Below are 20,525 nucleotides of genomic sequence, written 5' to 3' on the forward strand. Positions count from 1 at the left end.
TGTCCCCCGACAGATGCTATTGTCATTTTAAAGGGGGGAATCTTTTTAATGTTTATCTACGCCCTCAATGGTTCAGCCGCTGCTGCGTCCGCCCGTGCAAGGATAGTGACTATGAAGGTAGCATAAGTGGAAAGTGGAAAGGTGGGGCAGCACAAGGATGCCAAAGATCCATGATCATCTACTAATGTATTTTCCGTCCTGATGAAGGCCACTGCTACTATGCTGTGGGGACACTACGGATGGGTCGACACCATGCAATTTAGGCAGAAACACAAAGTGTCAACTTTGATGTTTAGTTTGCTAGCAATTTTCATCCTGGGCGGTCTTCGAGATACCTCAGTGGGAAAACCTGGGCCATAAGACTGTACAATAGGTCTAAATGAAGCACATGACCAGGCCAGAGTCATGATGACTTTGCTATGAAACTGTAACAAACATCTTAACTATGTAATAATGGTTTTTGTTGGTTTCCCTCTTTACAAATATTGTACGCATGTATATTCATGATGCGTTTTGATAGCCCTTACACCTTACGGGTACTAACCTTGATGAACACTGATTCACCGTGGAAAGGTATTGCCCTAAGATGTTATTTGCGCTCCAGAATATGTGCTTTTAAATCGGTGTAAGGATTTTAGCTTTTGCAAATGAATAAAATAGTTTTGTGCATGTTCTTTTCTGTTTTGATAACCTACCACACATTCCGGTTTCTGAGCTCTGATTCAATCTCGTGTAAATGAGGCCTACAGGACATAGTGCTCGTATGCATGGATGTGGCAGGGTGCCCTACATTCTCTTGTGTGATATCTTCAAGGACAAGCCGAATCCTGTATGTTGGGGGCCCTTCAGGTACATTTTCATAATCCCTGAGGGCTTTCGAGTGTTGGATTTATTTTGGCATAGTTATCTTTGACAATTGCTTTTGTGAAGTTATTAAGTTGATGTTATCCGTATGGATACAGACACCTACCTATGTTTTTATTGTCTTACATTGAATTTATTCTATGTAAAAATGTTATCTTTTTTCATGATTGCTTCATTGTGAAATATTTAACCGGAACACAATTAAATGGAATACAAAAATATGCATTATGAAGGGATTGTTTTTGGCCTTGAGAAACAGTATCATCACAAAATCAATACTCATCACATTAATAATCGTAGTGTCTGTTTTAAAGGTGGAGACAAACTGTCCCAGAGTTGAAGGTTGGAAAGGTTACAGTGGGGTGACTGGGATTATAAAACAGTAGTTCAGCCGTCCACAGCCCAACATCAGTAAATGGCATCCATTATTTTATGTAAGGCACAGGGAAAGTACATTTTGTCTGACTATTGCATAAATGGGGTCAGGCGGCTTAAAGTGGAATAGGGATGGATTAAGAGCAGGTGTTTAGAAACCAAGAGATACAAACGGGGATGGGCAGATGGCTACAGGTGAGAACATACATTAGATGAGATATCATCAGGCAATCAGAGCAGGCAATGTGAAGCAGAGAAAGAGTAGCTACAGAATAGCCTTCATCAGAGCTAGGCACTCAGATTGTTTCATTTTTACTAATGAGCTTGCTTCCACCATACCATAAAAAGAGATGTATGCTAAAAAAGGGGAACTATCCTCTATAAAAATGTGTTGCTTTAAGTGGGACAGATAATCAAGTATACTTTATACATTCATGGTCAAAACAATAAGCCACAGATATTTTAGAAGTAGGTCTGGAGCAAGTATTCTATGTACTGAAAGAATAGTAAAGATGAATGAGAATATAGGACTGAAAGTGGTGATGTACAGGCCCAGCTACAGATCTTGCCTTTCCACTCCGGCAAGCCATCAAAAGCTCCCCACAAGGAGGTGGTCTACAGGATGCAGTTGCTGATCACTTTCCCTTGACTTTCCCATTCTGATTTTAAAAATACTGTTATTTGATACTGTCTGCATAGCAGGTTCATGGCTCTGGTTTATTTTACTCCCACAACATCAGTCACTATAACATTATAAGTGACGTATTAAATAAAATGGCATCTTGAAGAAGATTGTTGTTTTTGAAACTATTGCTACTGTTTATTTGTTTAATATTTATATATGATTATGATCCCCAGTATATGCCATAATCTTTGTAACTCCATCCCAAAACCTTGACAGCCATCTTCTCAAAAATATCGTAGAAAACTTCACATCTTTCTTATATACTTAAGAAGGTATAGATTTGAAAGTTTTTTGCAATCAATTTCAGGGAGCTTTTTAAAAAATAAAAATGGCAAAATGTAATGTTACCAGCATATATGAACAGGCGGATGTCAAGGATGCACCATTGTTTTTGTCTAAAAAAAGGGGAACGGCTTCTCAGGACACGTAAAAATCAACAATTTCTCCTTTGACAAATTAGCAAAAATCAGATTACATCGATTGTAACACCACCGCAACACACTTACATCAATCCCCCAAGGGAAAATTCAGGTGTGAACAGAATTCGAAACCTCCAGGCTCACAGATATTCTCCCATCTCTTAAACCTACCGCATAAGAGGAAAGTATCCTCCCATCATCCATCATCAGATCACTCAAGGGCCAAGTGCTCTGTTCCTTGTTCTGATTACCCCGTCATCCCTCGCACAGGAGGCCTTCCCTCTGTCATTCAAAACAGGCTAAATATGCCCACTTTTCAAAACCGCACATCGAAAACCATGATGCTCTAGCCAACCATTCCATTATCACAACCATTCCCTTCTTGGGGAAAGTCATAGATCACTCTGTAGACCTACAGCTGCAGGAAAGAATGCTCCTAAGCAGGTTGCTACAAGATCACCCATCCGGTTGTTGGCCCAAAAATAGCATGGAGACACCTACCCTACAGGTTGTTGAAGATGCATTCATTACACATCATGGACAAAGGGGACGTATGCCTGCTGATCGTTCTTGATTTAACTTTACTTACACATGTCAACATGGATGTGGTTTGTAACCTGTCGGCAGTTACCAAATAGTGCACATGGAAACTTCATATCATTACGCCGTCCAGGTGGATGTGGGTCTGTCAGGAGGATGACAGGGATTAAAGAAACCAAACATACTCAGAAATGTGCATTTAAAATCATTTATTAGGGAGCCCTTACAGTGATTATGCAATATTAAATGGAGTAGCATAATAGTGCAATAGAAATATCCGAATATTTCTGTAGGCTCTCTATAACTGATAGTTCAGGGAAACTAACAGATCAGAATTGCGCTCCTACCACTTTGTAATGTTCCCAGATTTCCTTCTCATGTCAGAAAAACAAAGTCTCTAGTCGGCAAAGTATTTATTTTTAGAGTCCTTGATGTTCCGGGTACTTAGGACTCACCTTCTCTGGGCATGACCTCTGCTGTACTGGGTTTATTGGGACATCTCTCCTTTTCTTCTGCACCTCAGTGTGAACTCGTTGAGTGGTCTGTTGTACTTCGGGTTCCCACTGTACATTGCTCTTTGTTGAGCATATTAAACATGTTGGGCTCCCATGTCAAGAAAAGGAGGGAACTAGGTGAAGGTCGGAGCAACTCCCAGAATCCTGGATGTGGGACAGGGAATTTTGATAGGGTAAAGGGTGGCCAACTACACTGCCGGCCGTTCTCGTTCTCTCGTTCTCTCGTTCTCTCGTTCTCTCTCTCTCTCTCTCTCTCTCTCTCTCTCTCTCTCTCTCTCTCTCTCTCTCTCTCTCTCTCTCTCTCTCTCTCTCTCTCTCTCTCTCTCTCTCTCTCTCTCTCTCTCTCTCTCTCTCTCTCTCTCTCTCTCTCTCTCTCTCTCTCTCTCTCTCTCTCTCTCTCTCTCTCTCTCTCTCTCTCTCTCTCTCTCTCTCTCTCTCTCCCTTCCCACTCAGGCTCCATATTCTACTCTTCTAAATGAACTTCTACATAGAAACTCTTCAAATTTCCTTTCTCTCCTGTACAAGGATTCAACCTTATATTTTCACTTGCCATCTGTGGGCCCCAATATACCTTCACTTTCACTCCTTCATTACTGCCAGTGTCCTCTCCTTCTTAACTTCTACGAGCACTGAATTCCTCTGCACCACTGTCACCCTTGTTAGCACTGCTAGTACTGTTCTCGTCTTTTTTATGAGTGCCACCCTCTACTATCGCTCACACATTCTTAACCCCTTTGGACACCTTCTTCACTCCTCTGAACACTGCCCTCCTCTATACTAGTGTCGCCCACTTTGGCTGCCTTTTTCCAACTCCTGGGCTATTGCCCCATACCTCTTTTGGCTCCTCAAACTGGTCTCCTGGTCTCTCCTCCAGTTCCCAGCTTCCAGTATTCACTAAACCCCTGGTCCTGTCCTCCAGTCTCCTGGGACTTGCTCAATCTCTTGCTCTCCTCTCCAATCCTTCTCAAACAAAGTCCTGTCTCCTCTCTCAAGTATTTTAATCCTATTCCAAATACAAACATTGCTAGACATAATTTGGAGATTTACAGCCTCTCTCTGATTAAACGATTAATGGGGATGCAGGTATATTAGATGAGAGGTTTTCACCCTTTGGGATAGCTTACAGCCCTGATGTGGGGCTTGGGATTTGCATGTTTCTCTCCTTGGGTGGTCTTCTTTCTGCCTGCCACACCTTGGCCCTGCCTTCCAGCCTCTTTCTGGATTAAGGGAACTCATGTGTGTCTCTTTAGGCAGCAGGTGTAGGGATTGGCTACAGGTCCCACCTCTGAGATTGGCTTCCAATTTGGATGTGGTAAATGGTTCTGGCTAGTCCCTCCTCTTCTTTGGTCTACTCAGGTGTTCACACCCTTAACCCCAGCCCCCGGGGTGGACTTCCTTACCCTTTCTGTTCCTAACTGTATGAGAGGGGAAACTTTGTGTGATTGATGACTGGCTGACTGCTGAGTTCTCCCCACCTTAATTCAGTTCCCCCGTCTTTTCTCTTGGTTCATATTGAATTCATGTGCCCCCACAAGGAGAGTAAAGTGTAAAGTCACTGCCGGTTGTGCGGGACCGCAGTTCCGCACTACCATAAAATGGGTATTAGCTACAGAGTCCCCAATTTCAGTGAAAATTAAAATAGTGTCAGCTGTGGAGAGCCTGATTTCCTTTCTCCCATATGGTTCAACCTTCCCAGGTGGAAGCCTCCACGGTTGGCTCTGGCACCCCTGATCATATGCCATGGGGACACTTAACTTTCCTGATCGTGCATACAATTAAGCCCCTTCTAAGGAAGATTCCCTTCCAAAAAGAAGGGTAATCTATTAGGCCTCATGGGTTCCATGTATTAATATCCCCGCAAAAATATCGCCATATTTTTGCAGCGATATTCAGCCATGGACCCTGCGGGGGACACCCCGCAACCCCTGCATTATTTTTGAATGTGCAGGGGACACCCCCGCAACCCCTGCTCCCACAAATTATCCCCCCCTCCAAAATATCGCCTATGGCGAGACAGACGACCATATGTACGGCAATATTTTTGGTGGGGATAATATGTAGGGATACCGCCTCGTGGGACTGAGCCCTACCTTTGGATGGATTCCAGTCATAGTAACCAGAAGAACCTCCTCATACCACTCCCACAATTATCATCTGCTACCTTTGAGAGGTGCCCAACCCCTTGGTACCCCTTCAGTGACCTCTAGAAAGAGGCAGGTAACTTTGTCACAGGTCCCACAGAGGTCAGTCCTGTCACCGGTCATATATAACCTAGACATGGAGCCTCAACGAGCTCTCCTCACCAACCAGGATATCTCCATGCACCAATATGCTAACGATACACAAAATCTCAGCCACATTGGTGACACTGCTCAACTAGAATGCCACCTCACACTCATTCAGTCCTGGGTGACAAGCATGTACCTAAGACTCAAAATCACCAAAAACAGAGTTTGCACTCCTCAGAAATCCTCCTACGCAGTCACCTATCCAAAAATGGGTATCAGACATGAACTTCGAAGGGTTTATGCTGACCCTAGTTCCAATCCCTGGTGTTTACCATTTTTTGCAGCCTTTGATTTGAATAACAAATATCCATTAAAAAAACAAAAAAACACTGCATCTAAGACTACTACAAAATATATAAACCTGCCTCTTGTAGCCATTGTTTAGGGCATCTGTCCAGTCACTGGTCCTCCGTTGCCAAGATGGAGAAAAATGCACTCCTGGTTGAGGCCCCCGCCTCAGGCCTTGCACCTCTAAATGCGGTTTAAAATGCCACCACATGACTAATTTGACTAATTGCTGATATCAAGAAACTTAATCATATCTCCCCGACACTTTGGGTGTAATGATTTGGATCCTGCTCTGCAGAAGTGCAACAAGGAGTAGGAATAAAAAGGCCATCTCAGCCCTCACACTTCTACAAACCAAGAGACAACGAATCATAAAGGTAAAATAGGCCCAGTTAAGAGATTTACCTCCTTCACCTTTTGTGGTAACGTGGGCCGAGTGAAGGTCGTGCTCTTAAGAGGGGTGTGAATGTCATTCAGTAGCGAGCCAAACCACCATGCATAACAGTCCAAAATAAAGGGAATGTCTAATCAAGGTTTAATAAAAATAGATATACTTTAATAAAACACACCATCTGCAAGATAACTAAATATAAAACACTGTACAAAACCCACCCCTGTAGAAATGCAACAGACTGGAGAAAGTAGCAATCTGAGCATGAATACAGGGGTGATAGGCAAATTACCAACCACAAAAAAGATGTCTTTGGGTGAAAGAAGGCGCTGAGGTGAACTAACCAGTCTCTAGGGTCCCGGTGGACTGAGCAGGGAGTTCAGGTTCAACAGCCGGGTCAGACTGGCACAAGAAATAGGCCCAGTCACCCAAAAGAAGGTGGCCCACCCCTTGCCTCACGACCCTTGATCTCTGATGACATCACCGAAAGTGATGTCATTTGACCCCACCCCAAAGTGACATCCCGGGAAGCGATGAAACACAACCTTTCACCCATTGACAAAACAGGAAGTGGCATCAAATAGCATTGTTCCTGAGTACACTAAATTACTGTGAATCTAAGCAGACGTCCAAGGCCAAATGATAATATGTTATTGTATAGCACTTATGCATAAGCTCTTTTTTATAGAACAAATATGCATACAATATCACCCAACCTGTGTTGGTACTCATTTATCGACCTAAAAAGGATGAAAAGCTTTTTGAAAAAAAATATATATATATTTGAAAAAAATGACCAGCCCAGGCATAGCCAGAAACCGGCCCTTACTTCCCAGGGATGATTTCGGTCCGGCCACGGGCCGAATAGGCCGAGGGGCCAATCTGACCCTGTTCAACAGTGCCAGGGTTTTGGTTCTTGGTGGGTTGACTGATGTTGAACCCCGTGTTGAATGTAGATGCTAGCAGATCAGGATCAGTTTGGGCACATTTGGATCGGGTGGGACCTTGGCTGCATCGATGTGCAGGTCGGTGAGGCATTCATTCGAGGGCTAGCTAGGCCGAGCCATGGTTGAAACCTCTGGTTAGCGTTGTTGTGTGACTCGCCAGTTGTTCGGGTCGGATACCGGTGTCGAGCAGTAGCTTCGGGCCTAGCAAGTGACAGGCGCAGCTAGAGCATGATGCAGCATTGAGCTAGTTAAAGTGCAATCAATAGTTTGGATTGGTGGAGGAGCACAAAAGCCAGTGCCAACATCTTCCCTCTTGTCCAAGGTGCGGTGAACACGGAGCGACCGGTACGGTGCGGCAGAACAGGGAGCTTCAGCTGGTCAGGCCCTCCGGCTGCTCTGAGGCGCACTCAGTGGGACTCAAGTACAGGATGGTTCCATGTAGGGTCTGCTCTCCCAGCTTTAAGAGATTCCGGTGCAGACTGGCAGATCCTGGTCCACAGCAAAGGTTCACCAGCAATGTGTCCTGAGAGGGGATAGGGAGCAGATCTTCCTTCTGCCTGGGGCGGCTCCTTCTTCACCTTAGGCTGAGGAATTAGAAAAGTGCAACTTTCCCAAAGGAAGTCCAGTGAGTTCTCAGCTGCAGTTCTAGAGTGAATCTAAGAAGTGGTGAGAGGCCCCTTCCTTTAAAGGCAAAAGCCTGCAGGTGATTGGGCCACTAAGGCAGGCTAGCTTTAGTCCAATCACTGTGCTTGAAAGAAGTGGGCTTTGCCCTTCTGACATCACTCCCAAAGTGCTTTACTCTATAGGAAGTGGAAGGGACAGAAAGTAGAGAAAAAGGCAGAGAGAAACAAATTAATGGAGGTCTACTGCCACTGAACAGATTGCTCCCGACTACTCTAACCCTGCCCACTTTCCTTCTCACTAGGATCAAAGGCCTTTAGAAATGCAGCACCCTGTTGTGAGACTACTTCCTATAATTGGGTGTGCTCCTTTGATGCCTGGGCCCAGGGCATTTGCCTGCTGTATGGCTGTCCATGGCGGAGGGTGTTACCTGTCCTCAAAAAGATATCAAATAAGGGGCATGGCCATTAAGGTTCCCGTCCTGTCAGGCTCAACCCATCTGGCCCGAATACACATCACCTTCCACAGTTCAGCTGGGCTAACAGGAGCTGACACATTTGTGATATCAAATTGGATATGGCTGTAAAAGTTATGAGAATACCATCCACCATACCCTAACTCAGGTATGGCTTATATTCATAGACTAGCAGAAGTACCGTCTCTATGAACAGGGTCTGTAGACAGACATGATAACACTGATCCTGTAGGCTGCTGTTCCGCTGATCACTTTATGTGCTTTGCACTCTGAAGTAAACTGCACTGAGAATGGGTGCGTGTGGCTGGCTGACATACCCCGGAGCAGACGTTGGGGGGAGAAGAGGGTTGTTGTGCTGCTGCATACTGGGACCTTCTGTGCTCTCTCCCCCCTGTTATCTCATCCTGGCATGGTGCAGTTCTTTGTGGTACACGGCAGTGCAAATATCTTGGAAACCATGCATCCTAGGTCATGGACCTCGAGTTTTGTTCCTTGTGTCGGAACCGGTCCTTCTACGGCCACATTGATGTTTTGACGATTTCAGGCAACCATCTCATGTGCGAAGGTGCTGATATCTGGGGAAAGGGGTAGGGTGTCTAAATGTCATGTAGCTAGTAATGTCCGGAGGCTTCTAACAGGTAACTATACAAACGTTGGTGCAGATTGGTGAAAGGGTGTGGAATTGTATAAGGAACAACACTTTGCCAAGCCACAAACACATTTGGACTCATGCTGAAACCTGAGGAATGGGGGGGCGTGGGGGTGTCCAAATATCATGTAGCCAGTTGTGTCCGAAGGATCCTAACAGTTAACTATGCAAAATGTGGTGCAGATTGGTGAAAAGGTGTGGAATTGTATAAGGAACAACACTTTGCCAAGCCACAAACCCACAAACAAATGTTGACTTGTGCTGAAATCCGGGAACTGCAGTGGGTTGTCCAAATGTCACATAGCCATTAATGTACGGATGGTCCTAACAGGTAACTATGCAAAATGTGGTGCAGATTGTGAAACAGTGTGGAATTTTATAAGGAACAATGCTTCGCCACAAACCAACAAACAAATGTTGACTTTTTCTGAAATCCGGGGAAAGGGGTAGGGTGTCCAAATGTGATGTAGCCAGTAATGTCTGGAGGGTCCTAACAGGTATTTGGTGCAGACTGTTTTTTGTTATTATTATTATCGTATTATACAGTAAATACAAATCAACTTTTAATACGTCAGTATATCAATGGACAGTAAAAAGGAAATGATAAGACAATGTGATATAAAAACATTTCCCCATAAAAACCAATTAGAAAACAAGAATATCATGCCAAAAGATTCAAAATCATCACAGTCTTTCTACAGAAAATAGTACAATATCTGATGTATGCCTCGTGGATTCTGGTAATGAATGTGGACCAAAGTTCTTCCATCGGAATAGTATCTTCAGTTCCCATAGCCGTTTAAGCGGTCCGCCGGAGGTTCACAAGTGAAGGCCATTCGGTCAACAAATCTTTTACAGTTTCCAATGAACCGTCACCACAGAAACGGCATAGTCTATTTTCTCTGGATATTTTCGACTAAGCTGCAGTTACCTCAAGGGACTTTACAACATTAAACTTTATTTTAATGTATTCTCACACCAACGAGTTTCCCACAAAATAATCAACAAAAAAGCCAGAGAAAACCACCCGATCCAGAATATAGTCGATAAATACTGCAGAATTTCTCTTTGTAGCCAAGTCAATGATAGGTTGTTCACGGCTAATCTCAGCTAATGTAGCCTTCATGATTTTTTAAATATTTTTAAATGCCAGGCTAATGACTTTCTTGGGGAGCAAACCAAGCCACCTGTCAGGTATTGATGTAATTTTCGCAATACAATTTGCCGGCATGGAACCAATTTTATGCATTACCACATCATAGATCAACGCAGACAGGTTAATACCAGCATCAACTTCCAGTACACGCTAGGGCAAGAGAGACAAAATTTCACATGCATCAGGTCAATGGCACATTCCAAAAATACCAGTTCAGTGGCTGTGCGAGGAGGAAGTCTAATAAGTCTCTTTAGTATATTGCGCTCTAGTTTGATATGATATGATATTTTATTTGTATCGCGCTCATACACAGGTGTTTAATCATCTCTAATACAGTTTTGAAGGCCCAAAGCTCGGCACCATACAATATAGTGGAAAGGATTTTAGCTTGATAAAATGAATCAGAACTCCCACCGAGTAGCCGCCACCATTATTTGCAGAGGAGTTAATACCCCCGCCAATCCGGGCAGTGTGGATGTTCAATTTTTCACGGTGCAGCGTACCCCTTAATTTAGGGTCTAAACGAATACCTAGATATGTATACTCGAGACCACTTTGAGTGCCTCCTCGCCCATATGCCAGCACACCCTTGTCACCTTTTTCAGAGTTGGTGAGAAGACCATTGCCTTGGTTTTAGTTATACTCACTACTAACACATTTAATTCTGTGTAAGTTTTCAGACAGTCCAAGGACGACTGTAAACCTCCAGCGCTTTGGTCAAGTAAGACAAGGTCAACTGCGTATCCCATCCATTGCAGGGGGGTGCAACGAAATTTCGGTGGAATGGACTGTTGGTTATTAATGGCCTCGCCAAAATCTGACAAAAAATCTGACAAAAAATCAGACCTGTCGTCCTGCCATGTTGGTCCAAACGGACCTTCACCCTAGTATACTCGGTATACAGTCTTTATAACGAAAACTTAATAACAAATGATTTTATAACAAAAATTAAATAATTAAACAAATAACGAAAATATATGTGGGGGTTAAATCTTGTGGGGTAGTGGTTGGGGTGGGTTTTTAGCAAGGGGAAACAGGGGTTTTGGGTTGGAAACACCCCAATAAAATGAAAAAATACATTTGTTATCTTTTATCGTTATTTTTCATTCTTTATACATTAATTCGTTATAAAATAGTTTGTTATAAAGGCATATAACTGTATACTCATGGAGCTGTACGATCATCTTTAATAGACCAGGAGAGATGTTCAAATTGGTCAGTTTAGACCATAACCTACCCCTATCTACGGTGTCAAATGCTGCGCTAAGATCGATAAATGCCTCATAAACTGTGTTTGTTGGATAGTGGTGACCAGGGCCAAGCCATTAACAGTGGTATTTAGGCCTTTCCGGAACCTTGTCTGATTGATAGGAATAACATTCTTAGACTCAGCCCATGCCCCTATCTCATTCAATAGGACACGAGCAAAGATTTTAGCCGCGGCATCTAACATTGCCAGTAGGCGATACGTACAGCGGTCCGCGTGGCTACCCTTTTTGAACACTGGGACGATGAGACTGTCTCTCGATGAAGGTGGAATGACCTGGGTCAGACCAATCAAGCGAAAAAGCCAATACAGTGACGAGGCCCATAAATCCAAGTCCACTTTAATTAATGTGTTACAAAACCCCGTCAGGACCAGGGCCCCTGGATGACTTACTGGCACTAATTAAGCTACGAATATAAAGCAGATTGTTCATGAATGCCCAGCTCACGGTGGAATGTGTACTCAAGGTAAACCCCCCCCAACCATCTCGCCCAAAGGTCCTCTCCACATGTGCAGCCAAAGCCTGTTCTGTGACACCATTTATAATACTTTTGTTGGTGTTAACTATCTTCCAGAACCCAGCAGAATTGGTGGTAACGGAAGTAAACTAGATACCTCCAGCGTGAGCATTCAACCTGGTATTTATGTTGTTTTAACCACTTATAGTAAGTGCTTTTTAGATGTTTGACTTTTAATATGTGCTCAACCAAGGTTGTGTCCCTTAAGGCCTTAGCACATAATTCTCTGCGTAACTCACTCTTTTTTTCTTTAATGTGTCTGTCAAACAGGTGCCAATGTATTGTTTTAGGGCCGATACCAATGCAAGAAAAAGAGCCAACCCTAACAAGGACACTAATGTTGATCTTCTCTATACTATAATATTCATAATCTGTAATGGCCAATTTAGCAGAAACCGAGGCTGAGGTAGCTTCGATGGACTGGCACATCCTCATATATTCACTTAGTTGGTCTTGTGCCACAAGGTTCGCGTCCCCCAACTTATTGTCACTCAAAGAAATCCAGTTCTGTTCTGGGTTAATGCTCAATTGCCCAGATTGTACAGGACTAATGGGTCGATGAGGCAATTTGAGAGCGGCTACAAAGGGATACTAATCGCTCTCCTCTTGTTGGGCAACACACATGTCAATAATAAGTGACAGAGATTTGGCAAAGAAAATATAATCTATAATACTACGACTATGGTGCCCAATTCGAGTTTGTTGAGGAGGAGTGTCAGATGGGATAGCTACATTGGCCAAGGTAAAACCGGCAGAATAAAGCAGTCTCGTCCTGCTCAGCCCCCGCTTACATGTATTAGCAAGGCCGCCAGACTGCATGGGCGAGAACACATGTCCTCCTTCCCATTCCTTAAGATGAGCATGCGTGGGGATTCTAGAGTTTAGGTCCACACAGATCAAGAAAGGAGAATTACCCGGAAAGTTGTTTATTTGTGGTTCTGCTTCTTGGAGTGTCTCTTATTAAAGGGGAATCTGATCAGCAGATTCCCCTTTCAGAGATGGAATTACCTGCATAATTTTAATAATTTAATAAAATGAAAAAAGCCAGCGCTACTACACCCTTGCCAAATGGCAATCAGTCACACCGGGAACTACACTAACTGCCAATACCAGCAGGAATCCTCATCAAAACCACATACAAGCCTGTCATGATGCAAGCTCTCTATCTAATAAGCTAGTCTTTTGAGGTGATTAATGCAATTCCAGTAGATGTAAGCTAGGGAAACGGGAAACCAAAAAATGGTGGACAGAAAAAAAACAAGGAAACTGGCCTTCTCCTGCTATGCCCCTCTATTGTGCAACACTATCCAGTGAACTGCACAGCACTAACACTTTTGCAATTCAGAAAAGAGTTAATCCCCCTTCCTATTCAAATCATTCCTTGGCTAACTCTGTAACCTCAGCAGCACAGCCAGCAAGTCGGCCTGCTCCATTATCTGCCTGCACCCCTGTACTATGGGAGAAAATAAAGTCCACACAGCCATAGCAAAAGACAGAGTCTGTTCATTACAATACAATACAATAATCAGCAGCATATCATTTTCTAAACTAAAAACAAGAACATCAACCAGTGCACAAAATAGAGTCTTTTTATTCACTTTTTCATCCACAATTGTTAGTTCCGCTTAATATTGCTAACATCTGCCTTGTCCCAAGGCCTACTGAGGAAAGTCCACATTTCTCATAGTACCAGTGGCTCTAGCTGCTTCAGCCTCATAATAGCATGTTCCAACTGTTATCACCTTGTATGGATATTGTTCATTGCTAAAGCTTAAATGCAAAACCTAGAATATGGTTTTATTTTTCCAATGTACCATGTCTCGCACCTTGTTCCGTGCTCCATGGCTGTTCTGGCTATGCTTGTGCTGTGTGTGACGATTCACTAGATGTCGCCCCTTCTCTCTGAGGGGGAACCCTTTCCCATGAGGCCAGGGAGGTAAGGCTGCTACCCAATAGTCCCCCTGTGGGTGGTATAATGCGGGAGGATCTCATGGGGAGGGACCTGCCCTCTGGGGATAAGGATGACCATCTAGGGTACAGCTCTTATGAGAACATCATAGCCCCACATCTAGCCTCTCCTTCCTCTTCTAACCTCTTTGTAGACAGTATACCTATGTACTGTTATAAGGCAGAGAACATCAAGGTTCTTGAAAGTACAGAGACAAAGAAGAACGACAGAAACCTAGGTAATCCAAGTACTGGGACGAGTTGGCCCTGCGGAGCAATTTAGATGAAGAATGTGAAAGAGATGAAGTACACATACAATGGGCCCAGACACTGCTGCCAACATTGTAGAAAAATCGACAATGGACAAAACATTTGGTGTCGGGCAGCTGCGTAAGACTGCAGGTGTGCTGCGCACTGAACGCTGGAGATTCAACCCTGTATCCCTGATCCGGAGGGAGAGAGCTCCAAGGACGCTGGCAGTCCACTTCGTCTGATAATCGGAAGGTCTGCAGGAGCAGACCTATGCACAGCAGTGTCGAGAGGAGAAAGAAACACAGATGGCAGCTGGGAATGCTGTTGCATAGCCGTGGGGAAATCAGCATGCCGGAGAAGCCAAACAGAACGCCTGCCATCCCAGGAAGCCCCCCAACAAGATAAAGGGTGGCATGCGAAACCCAGAGGGGACACACGGCAGCTCACCAAGAGGGCACATGCAGTTGTCCCTAAGCCCCTTTGCAATCATAACGCTTGGGTGACATGGCAGCGGCAGGAAGCCTACAAAACTTCTCCTCCCCATCGCAGTAGAGGAACAAAGACCGTTGATCACCAGGGAAGGGTCGAGGACCTCAATCACCATAAAGGGAACTTGAGAGGGAGAGTCCCTCATGACAGTGGCAGAGATAAGCCCACTGACAGTCAAAGGAGGGTCGGGGACCCTAAACAAAATATGAGTCATCTTCCTTGTGGCAGTACTTGGCAAGGTGGTATATCTAGAGGACCAGATCAAAGAAGAAGAGTAGCCAAGGTCATGGACCCTCCTAACTCTTAGAATTGGGTGTTGTAGGTGTGAAGTTTAAAGGAAAGAAGACCAGAGGAAGGGAGCCATTCCCCCTGGTTGTAAGGAACTGATAACAAAATACCAGGAGAAGGGAGTCATTCTCCTTGTAACCCGGACCGGCAGTAAGGTCCAAAAAGGCTGGCAGAAGGGAATCATTCCCTCTGGGTTATCTTAGACCGAACGTCAGGAGAATTCTCCTGGCTCACCAAAAAGTATTGCTTGGAAATTTACCATCAGGGGAAGGGAGCCATTCCCCATGACAACGTGCAAGACACATGCCTGTTCTAAGATTCGGGAACTAATTCAACAAACCAGGAACCATAACCCATGAGAAGGGAGTCATTCTCCTGGGACATGAACAGTACTGCCTTATTCTTTAGTTTCTAGTGTAAGGGACAGAAGAAAGGTTTTTCTTGGCACAGGATGGTGGACACTTTTGAGTTGACAGACATCCACCTTTAGGAATATAGCAAGGATAGGGTTTATTTTTCTTTCCTATTTATTAAACGTCTTTAGTCCCAAACATGCCACCTTTGTGTCAGCTTCCTTCTTCTGCACCCTTACAAATGCTACTCACTTACTTTCAAAATACTTAATATTTCATATAATATATGGAAGCCTGCAATATCTGTATAAAAGCCTGGAAATACTTTTCTTCTCACAGGCTAGTTGTGACATCACAAATGGCCTGTCATTTAGATAATGACATCACAACTGTGTAGTAATCAGTTATTACCTTTCAGCTGTGACATCACAACGTTAAATATCAATTGATTTATATACAATATTGGATCCTATATATACTATTAGTATGACAGCATTGGTATTATGTTATAAATAATATGAGTGGCCATGCTTGCATGAGTTATAGTTTAAATTTGAATGCATTTATTAATTAGTTATAAAACAGAATATTGATATTTCTATATTCGTTATTTACTATCAAATTAATCAATAGTTATTTTCATTGATCATATTACAGTCAAATGTGCCAAAAAAAAGTAATGCCTTAAGAATCTTGGGGTGAAAGCATATATGGTACACCCCAATTCAGAAACAATGGGTGTTAATAGAACTAGGTTGTCAGTTCAGTAATGGCTAAGGCCTACCCATTCCTATTAGAGAGGACCGGAAGGCTGATAGACATACCATTCGTGTTCCAAGACCTAGACACCACATGAACAAGACAGGCTACACAGAGTGTTGCATCAGTTTGGAAAGGAGTCTGATGTAAGCTACGTCTCGGCAGATGGTTGCCCCAAACCTTGGTTCACTTCCCTGCCAAGTACTGCCACGAGAAAGATGACTCGTACCACTTTCTTGCTTTGGGTCCCAGACCCTGATTGCTCTTCTTCTTTGAGCTGTCCCACTTGGTTCACTTCCCTGCCAAGAACTGCCATGAGGAAGATGACTCATATTTTGTTTAGGGTCCCCGACCCTCCTTTGACTGTCAGTGGGCTTTTCTCTGCCACTGTCATGAGAGACTCTCCCTCTCAAGTTCTTTTAATGGAGATTGAGGTCCTCGACCCTTCCCTGGAGATCAACGGGCTTTGTTCCTCCACTGCAATGAGGAGGAGAAGGTTTGTAGGATTCCTGCCCGTGTCATGCCACCCAAGCGTTATGATTGCGAAGGGGCTTAGGGACAACTGCATGCGTGCTCTTGGTGAGCTGCCCTGTGTTCCCTCCGGGTCGCTCATGCCACCCTTTACCTTGTTGGGGGGCTTCCTGGGAAGGCAGGCGTTCTGTTTGGCTTCTCTGGCATGTTGCTTTCACTGTGGCTATGCACCAGCATTCCCGGCTGCCATCTGGCTTTCTTCCTCTGCTGTGCACAGGTCTGCTCCTGCAAACCTTCCGATCATCAGACGGAGCGGACTGCCAGCGTCCTTGGAAATCTCTCCCTCTGGATCAGCGACGCACAGCTGGAAGCTGCACTACTCTTCTTGGGATTCCAATGGAAAATGTCTGACAACTCTGTGACTCCCTGAATATAGTGTGGCACTGGAACGAGCCGGCCTTAGCCGTTACTGAACTGACAACCTAGTTCTATTAACACAGCAGGTTGAGTGCCTTATGAGGCCTCATGAGCACAGTGAGACATCTGAGGGCATATGTTCTAGCTCTTCTGCCTACTCCTACTCCTCTACACCCCCAGAGTAAAAGGATTCTGGGAGTGTTGATCACCTAAACATGCCGAATCGGACCCCTGTTTATCCTTGGTTTAAAGTGACATGCTGAACAGATGTATAGACATTCCGTATTAGCAGGGACTGAAGGAGGGCAGGAATTCCAGAGTTCAGAAATGCTCTCAAGGACTGGGATAAGGCAGTTTTGAATATCCAACCATTCTTGAGTATAAAGAGATGCTAAGGTGGGATGGGCGTGGGGGGGCGTGCATCGAATATCATTCTTGTAAATCCCAGAGATTTCTGTGTGCGATGACGGAGTTGGGGAGGGCGACAGAACTGTGTTTTGTACCCGAACTATTGTTGGGCCTAGAGATACTCAGGTTGAGCAGGGATACTATTGTGCATTCGTCAGTGAGCATGCGCTTGGAGAGCCTCTGAAGATGACAGCTGTTTGGGACTAACAATGGGCACCCCCAGAGAGTTTAGTGAGACTTGGAAGTGGCAGGGGAAGTATGGGCTTTGGCAAACAGAATGATTTTATGTTTGCAGAATCATGCCATCGGTGGACTTGAGTAATCTAAACTAAGTGGTTGAGGCATATTATTCTTGTTGAGTGTAAGAATTCCTTATTTTCCTTATGTTCCCATTTGTTTGTTTGGGACGCCCCTTTGATTGTACCTGCTGAGCCTTTCATGCCAGATCCACCCTTTAATCTTTGATAACAGTTGTAAAGCTTTGTTATTTAGCTTCAGATGTGCTCTGGATAGGCTTAGTTCAACAGGTTAACATGAAAGAATTCCATTGCCATACTTTCTGATGTAATGTCAGTTCTGATTTTAAATGCATGAGTGTCTGCTATTAATCATTTGATGTTGTGTTTTCAGCGATGATTTCATTCCACTTTGTCAGCAGTCATCCCTGAGTGACGTTATTAGAAGCAACGAAGAAGCCTATGAAATGGAGGACCTTCCACTTTTTAGCGCAATACCCATAGAAGCGATTGACGACTTTGACAAGAGCAAGATTATTGAGGCCATGAACAACGAGTTAGAAGACCTGGAAATGGACATTTCAGATAAAACTGATGTGCTAGAACCTGAAATGCCAGACCTTATTCTGGAAGGAGACATCTAAAAGAGTACATAGGCAAGCATGCCATTACCATGAACCGAGCAGTTATCCTAGTGGTGGAAATTAGGAACTCTTCCCCAGGATTAAGTTCACCAGCAGGAACAAAGGTCTTGAGGTCAATGACATCAGTTTTACATGCCACTGGGGCCACAGTTCTGTGTGTTAGAACAAGCATGCCACAGCTTTTAATATCTATGTACGGTGTTCACTAATGTCATGCAGCCCAGCTCCCCAGCCTGAACTTGAGTTACAAAAGTAAAGTAGCACCCTTGTTTTAACAAAATAAATCTAACAGTTGTGTGCATGGGAGTCACACAGACAAAATGGATGCACGTGTCTCCTTGCAATTAAATGTCATGGAGGGTAATTATTGACATTACCCTCCTCCACTACACACCCTTTTCACATGTCCACCACTGATTGCTATTGTTTATCATTTGCTTCTTTGTATAGACCATGGCCACGTTCACTCTGCTGGATAGAAGTGCAATAAACCCAGTTATTATGTTGATTCTTAAGATTTGTATAATGCTCTTCTCTGAATGTTAATTAGACGCATTAAATATATGTGGTGTACTGTAGTGTCTCATTGAAGGAAGAGGAAATTAGTTGCTGTATTTCTATTGTACTTCTGATATCAAGTAATGTCTTGGTGATTCTGATGCACTCAGGGCTGCCATTACAGAATTCTGTAATAACACAAGGAAGTAAGAAATGGATTCTGGAATGAAAAGCTTCCACGCTGCAAGATGTAAAGTAGGCTGGAAGGATGATAACAGGTGTTTAAGCCTTACGCTTAATATGAGAAAGAAAGATTATTCCCCATTAACTCTGTGCTCTATCTCCATAAATCCTGAAGAGTATGTTCTATAACCTGCACCCTGCATCTCTCCAGACGTTTTGGACTACTTTTCCCTTGAACTCCCCTCATTGATTCTGCTGGATAGGTAGGATGGGAGTTGTAGTTCAAAAAATCTCTAGAGCCAGAGTTTGCAGTCCCAGGACCTACATACAAAAGTTGCATTGCCAGGTACTCCATTAAGGCCATCATTTTTAAAGGGGCGAACATGGCAATCTAGTAAGGGTGGTGAGCATTTCCTGTGTGGGCACCGTGACCTGGGGTTCTGGCACTGTGCAGGTCTCCTAAAGGTAGCTCAGAGTGATCAGTATACTGATCCCCAAGAAGTGGACGTATTAGTGAGGACAGTGCCTGCTTTTCCCATGCCAGGAAAAGGCAGGTGCAGTCCACAGAAATCAATTGGGCAACGATCACCGACATCTTTTGCAGGTTCAAGTTCACCATCTTCCGAATAAACACATAAGACCTTACATAGGAGGTTATAGAACCCCATCATTTCATCATATTGCAATCTAATGGCTGAAAGAAGACATTAAAGCGTCGCTATTACAGCAATGAATAAACATGATTAAGAGGGGGCACAGGGGTAAGAGTGTGATCAGCAGCACTGGGATAAGTGAGCGAGGTCAATGGAAGGGGAGGTCGTGGGTATGGGTGCGCTGGTGAGATACAGTGGCACTGCCATGAAAGACAGAAAGATCAGAAGCACATGAGTAAGAGGCAGAACGACTAGATGTAGAAGATTAATGTGAGGGAAACCAGAGGCACAGGTCAGAGGCAGCAATCGGATGTTCGTGTGTTAGAAGCAGAGTGCCGAGGCATTAGGATTAGAGACAGAGATAACATTCAGAGGGATAAGAAGAGGTGAAACCAGAGTTGAAAGGGTGAGAGAAAGAGAGACCAGCGTTCCAGCCGTGACATGGAGATAAAGAAAGACAAAAAAAGGTAAGCGACACAGAGTAATACAGAGGCACAGGGGTGAGCATGAGAGACCCTTAAAGCTACATAGGTGGCAGAGATGACTTGTGCATTTTGGTCTCTCACTTTTCCTCAGGAAATACCACCAGTTGTAGGTTGGTTCGTATGGACCAGCCTTTCACCACCTAAACCATCACTTCCTGTAGCTTAGCCTCATCTCTCATCTCACAGCAACCTCAATGTTGGGACCTTTTCTTCCACTTTGTTAACTCTGGCAGTCACCTTTGACAACCTTTGCCAAATGAGCAGGACTATTGAGCTTAGCCCAAATTCCAAAAAACCTCTCAAGACTCACCCTTTTTAGCACATGAGCCCAATTCATCTTAGTAGGTATAATTTATTTTTACAGGGCTTCTCCCCATCCTTCGTACAGTTGGAATGTGATGTCCCATTAACTTGTCATTTCGACTGTTAGACTCTGGGCCTGAT

The 20,525-nt window shown here is 44.1% G+C and overlaps 1 protein-coding gene across 1 annotated transcript in view; it reads left to right on the forward strand.

Annotated features, from left to right (window-relative positions):
* Positions 1-18,835, forward strand: part of DKK3 (dickkopf WNT signaling pathway inhibitor 3) — a 400,000-nt gene extending 381,165 nt beyond the window's left edge. The window contains exon 8 of the mRNA XM_069623641.1: positions 18,013-18,835. Within this exon, the coding sequence (XP_069479742.1) occupies positions 18,013-18,262 (250 nt within the window). The 3' untranslated portion in view covers positions 18,263-18,835. The remainder of the gene's footprint in view (positions 1-18,012) is intronic.
* Positions 18,836-20,525: the final 1,690 nt, after the last annotated feature.

This window comes from Ambystoma mexicanum, chromosome 11, assembly GCF_040938575.1.
Source record: "Ambystoma mexicanum isolate Mex_15411 chromosome 11, UKY_AmexF1_1, whole genome shotgun sequence".
NCBI classification, from domain to species: domain Eukaryota; kingdom Metazoa; phylum Chordata; class Amphibia; order Caudata; family Ambystomatidae; genus Ambystoma; species Ambystoma mexicanum.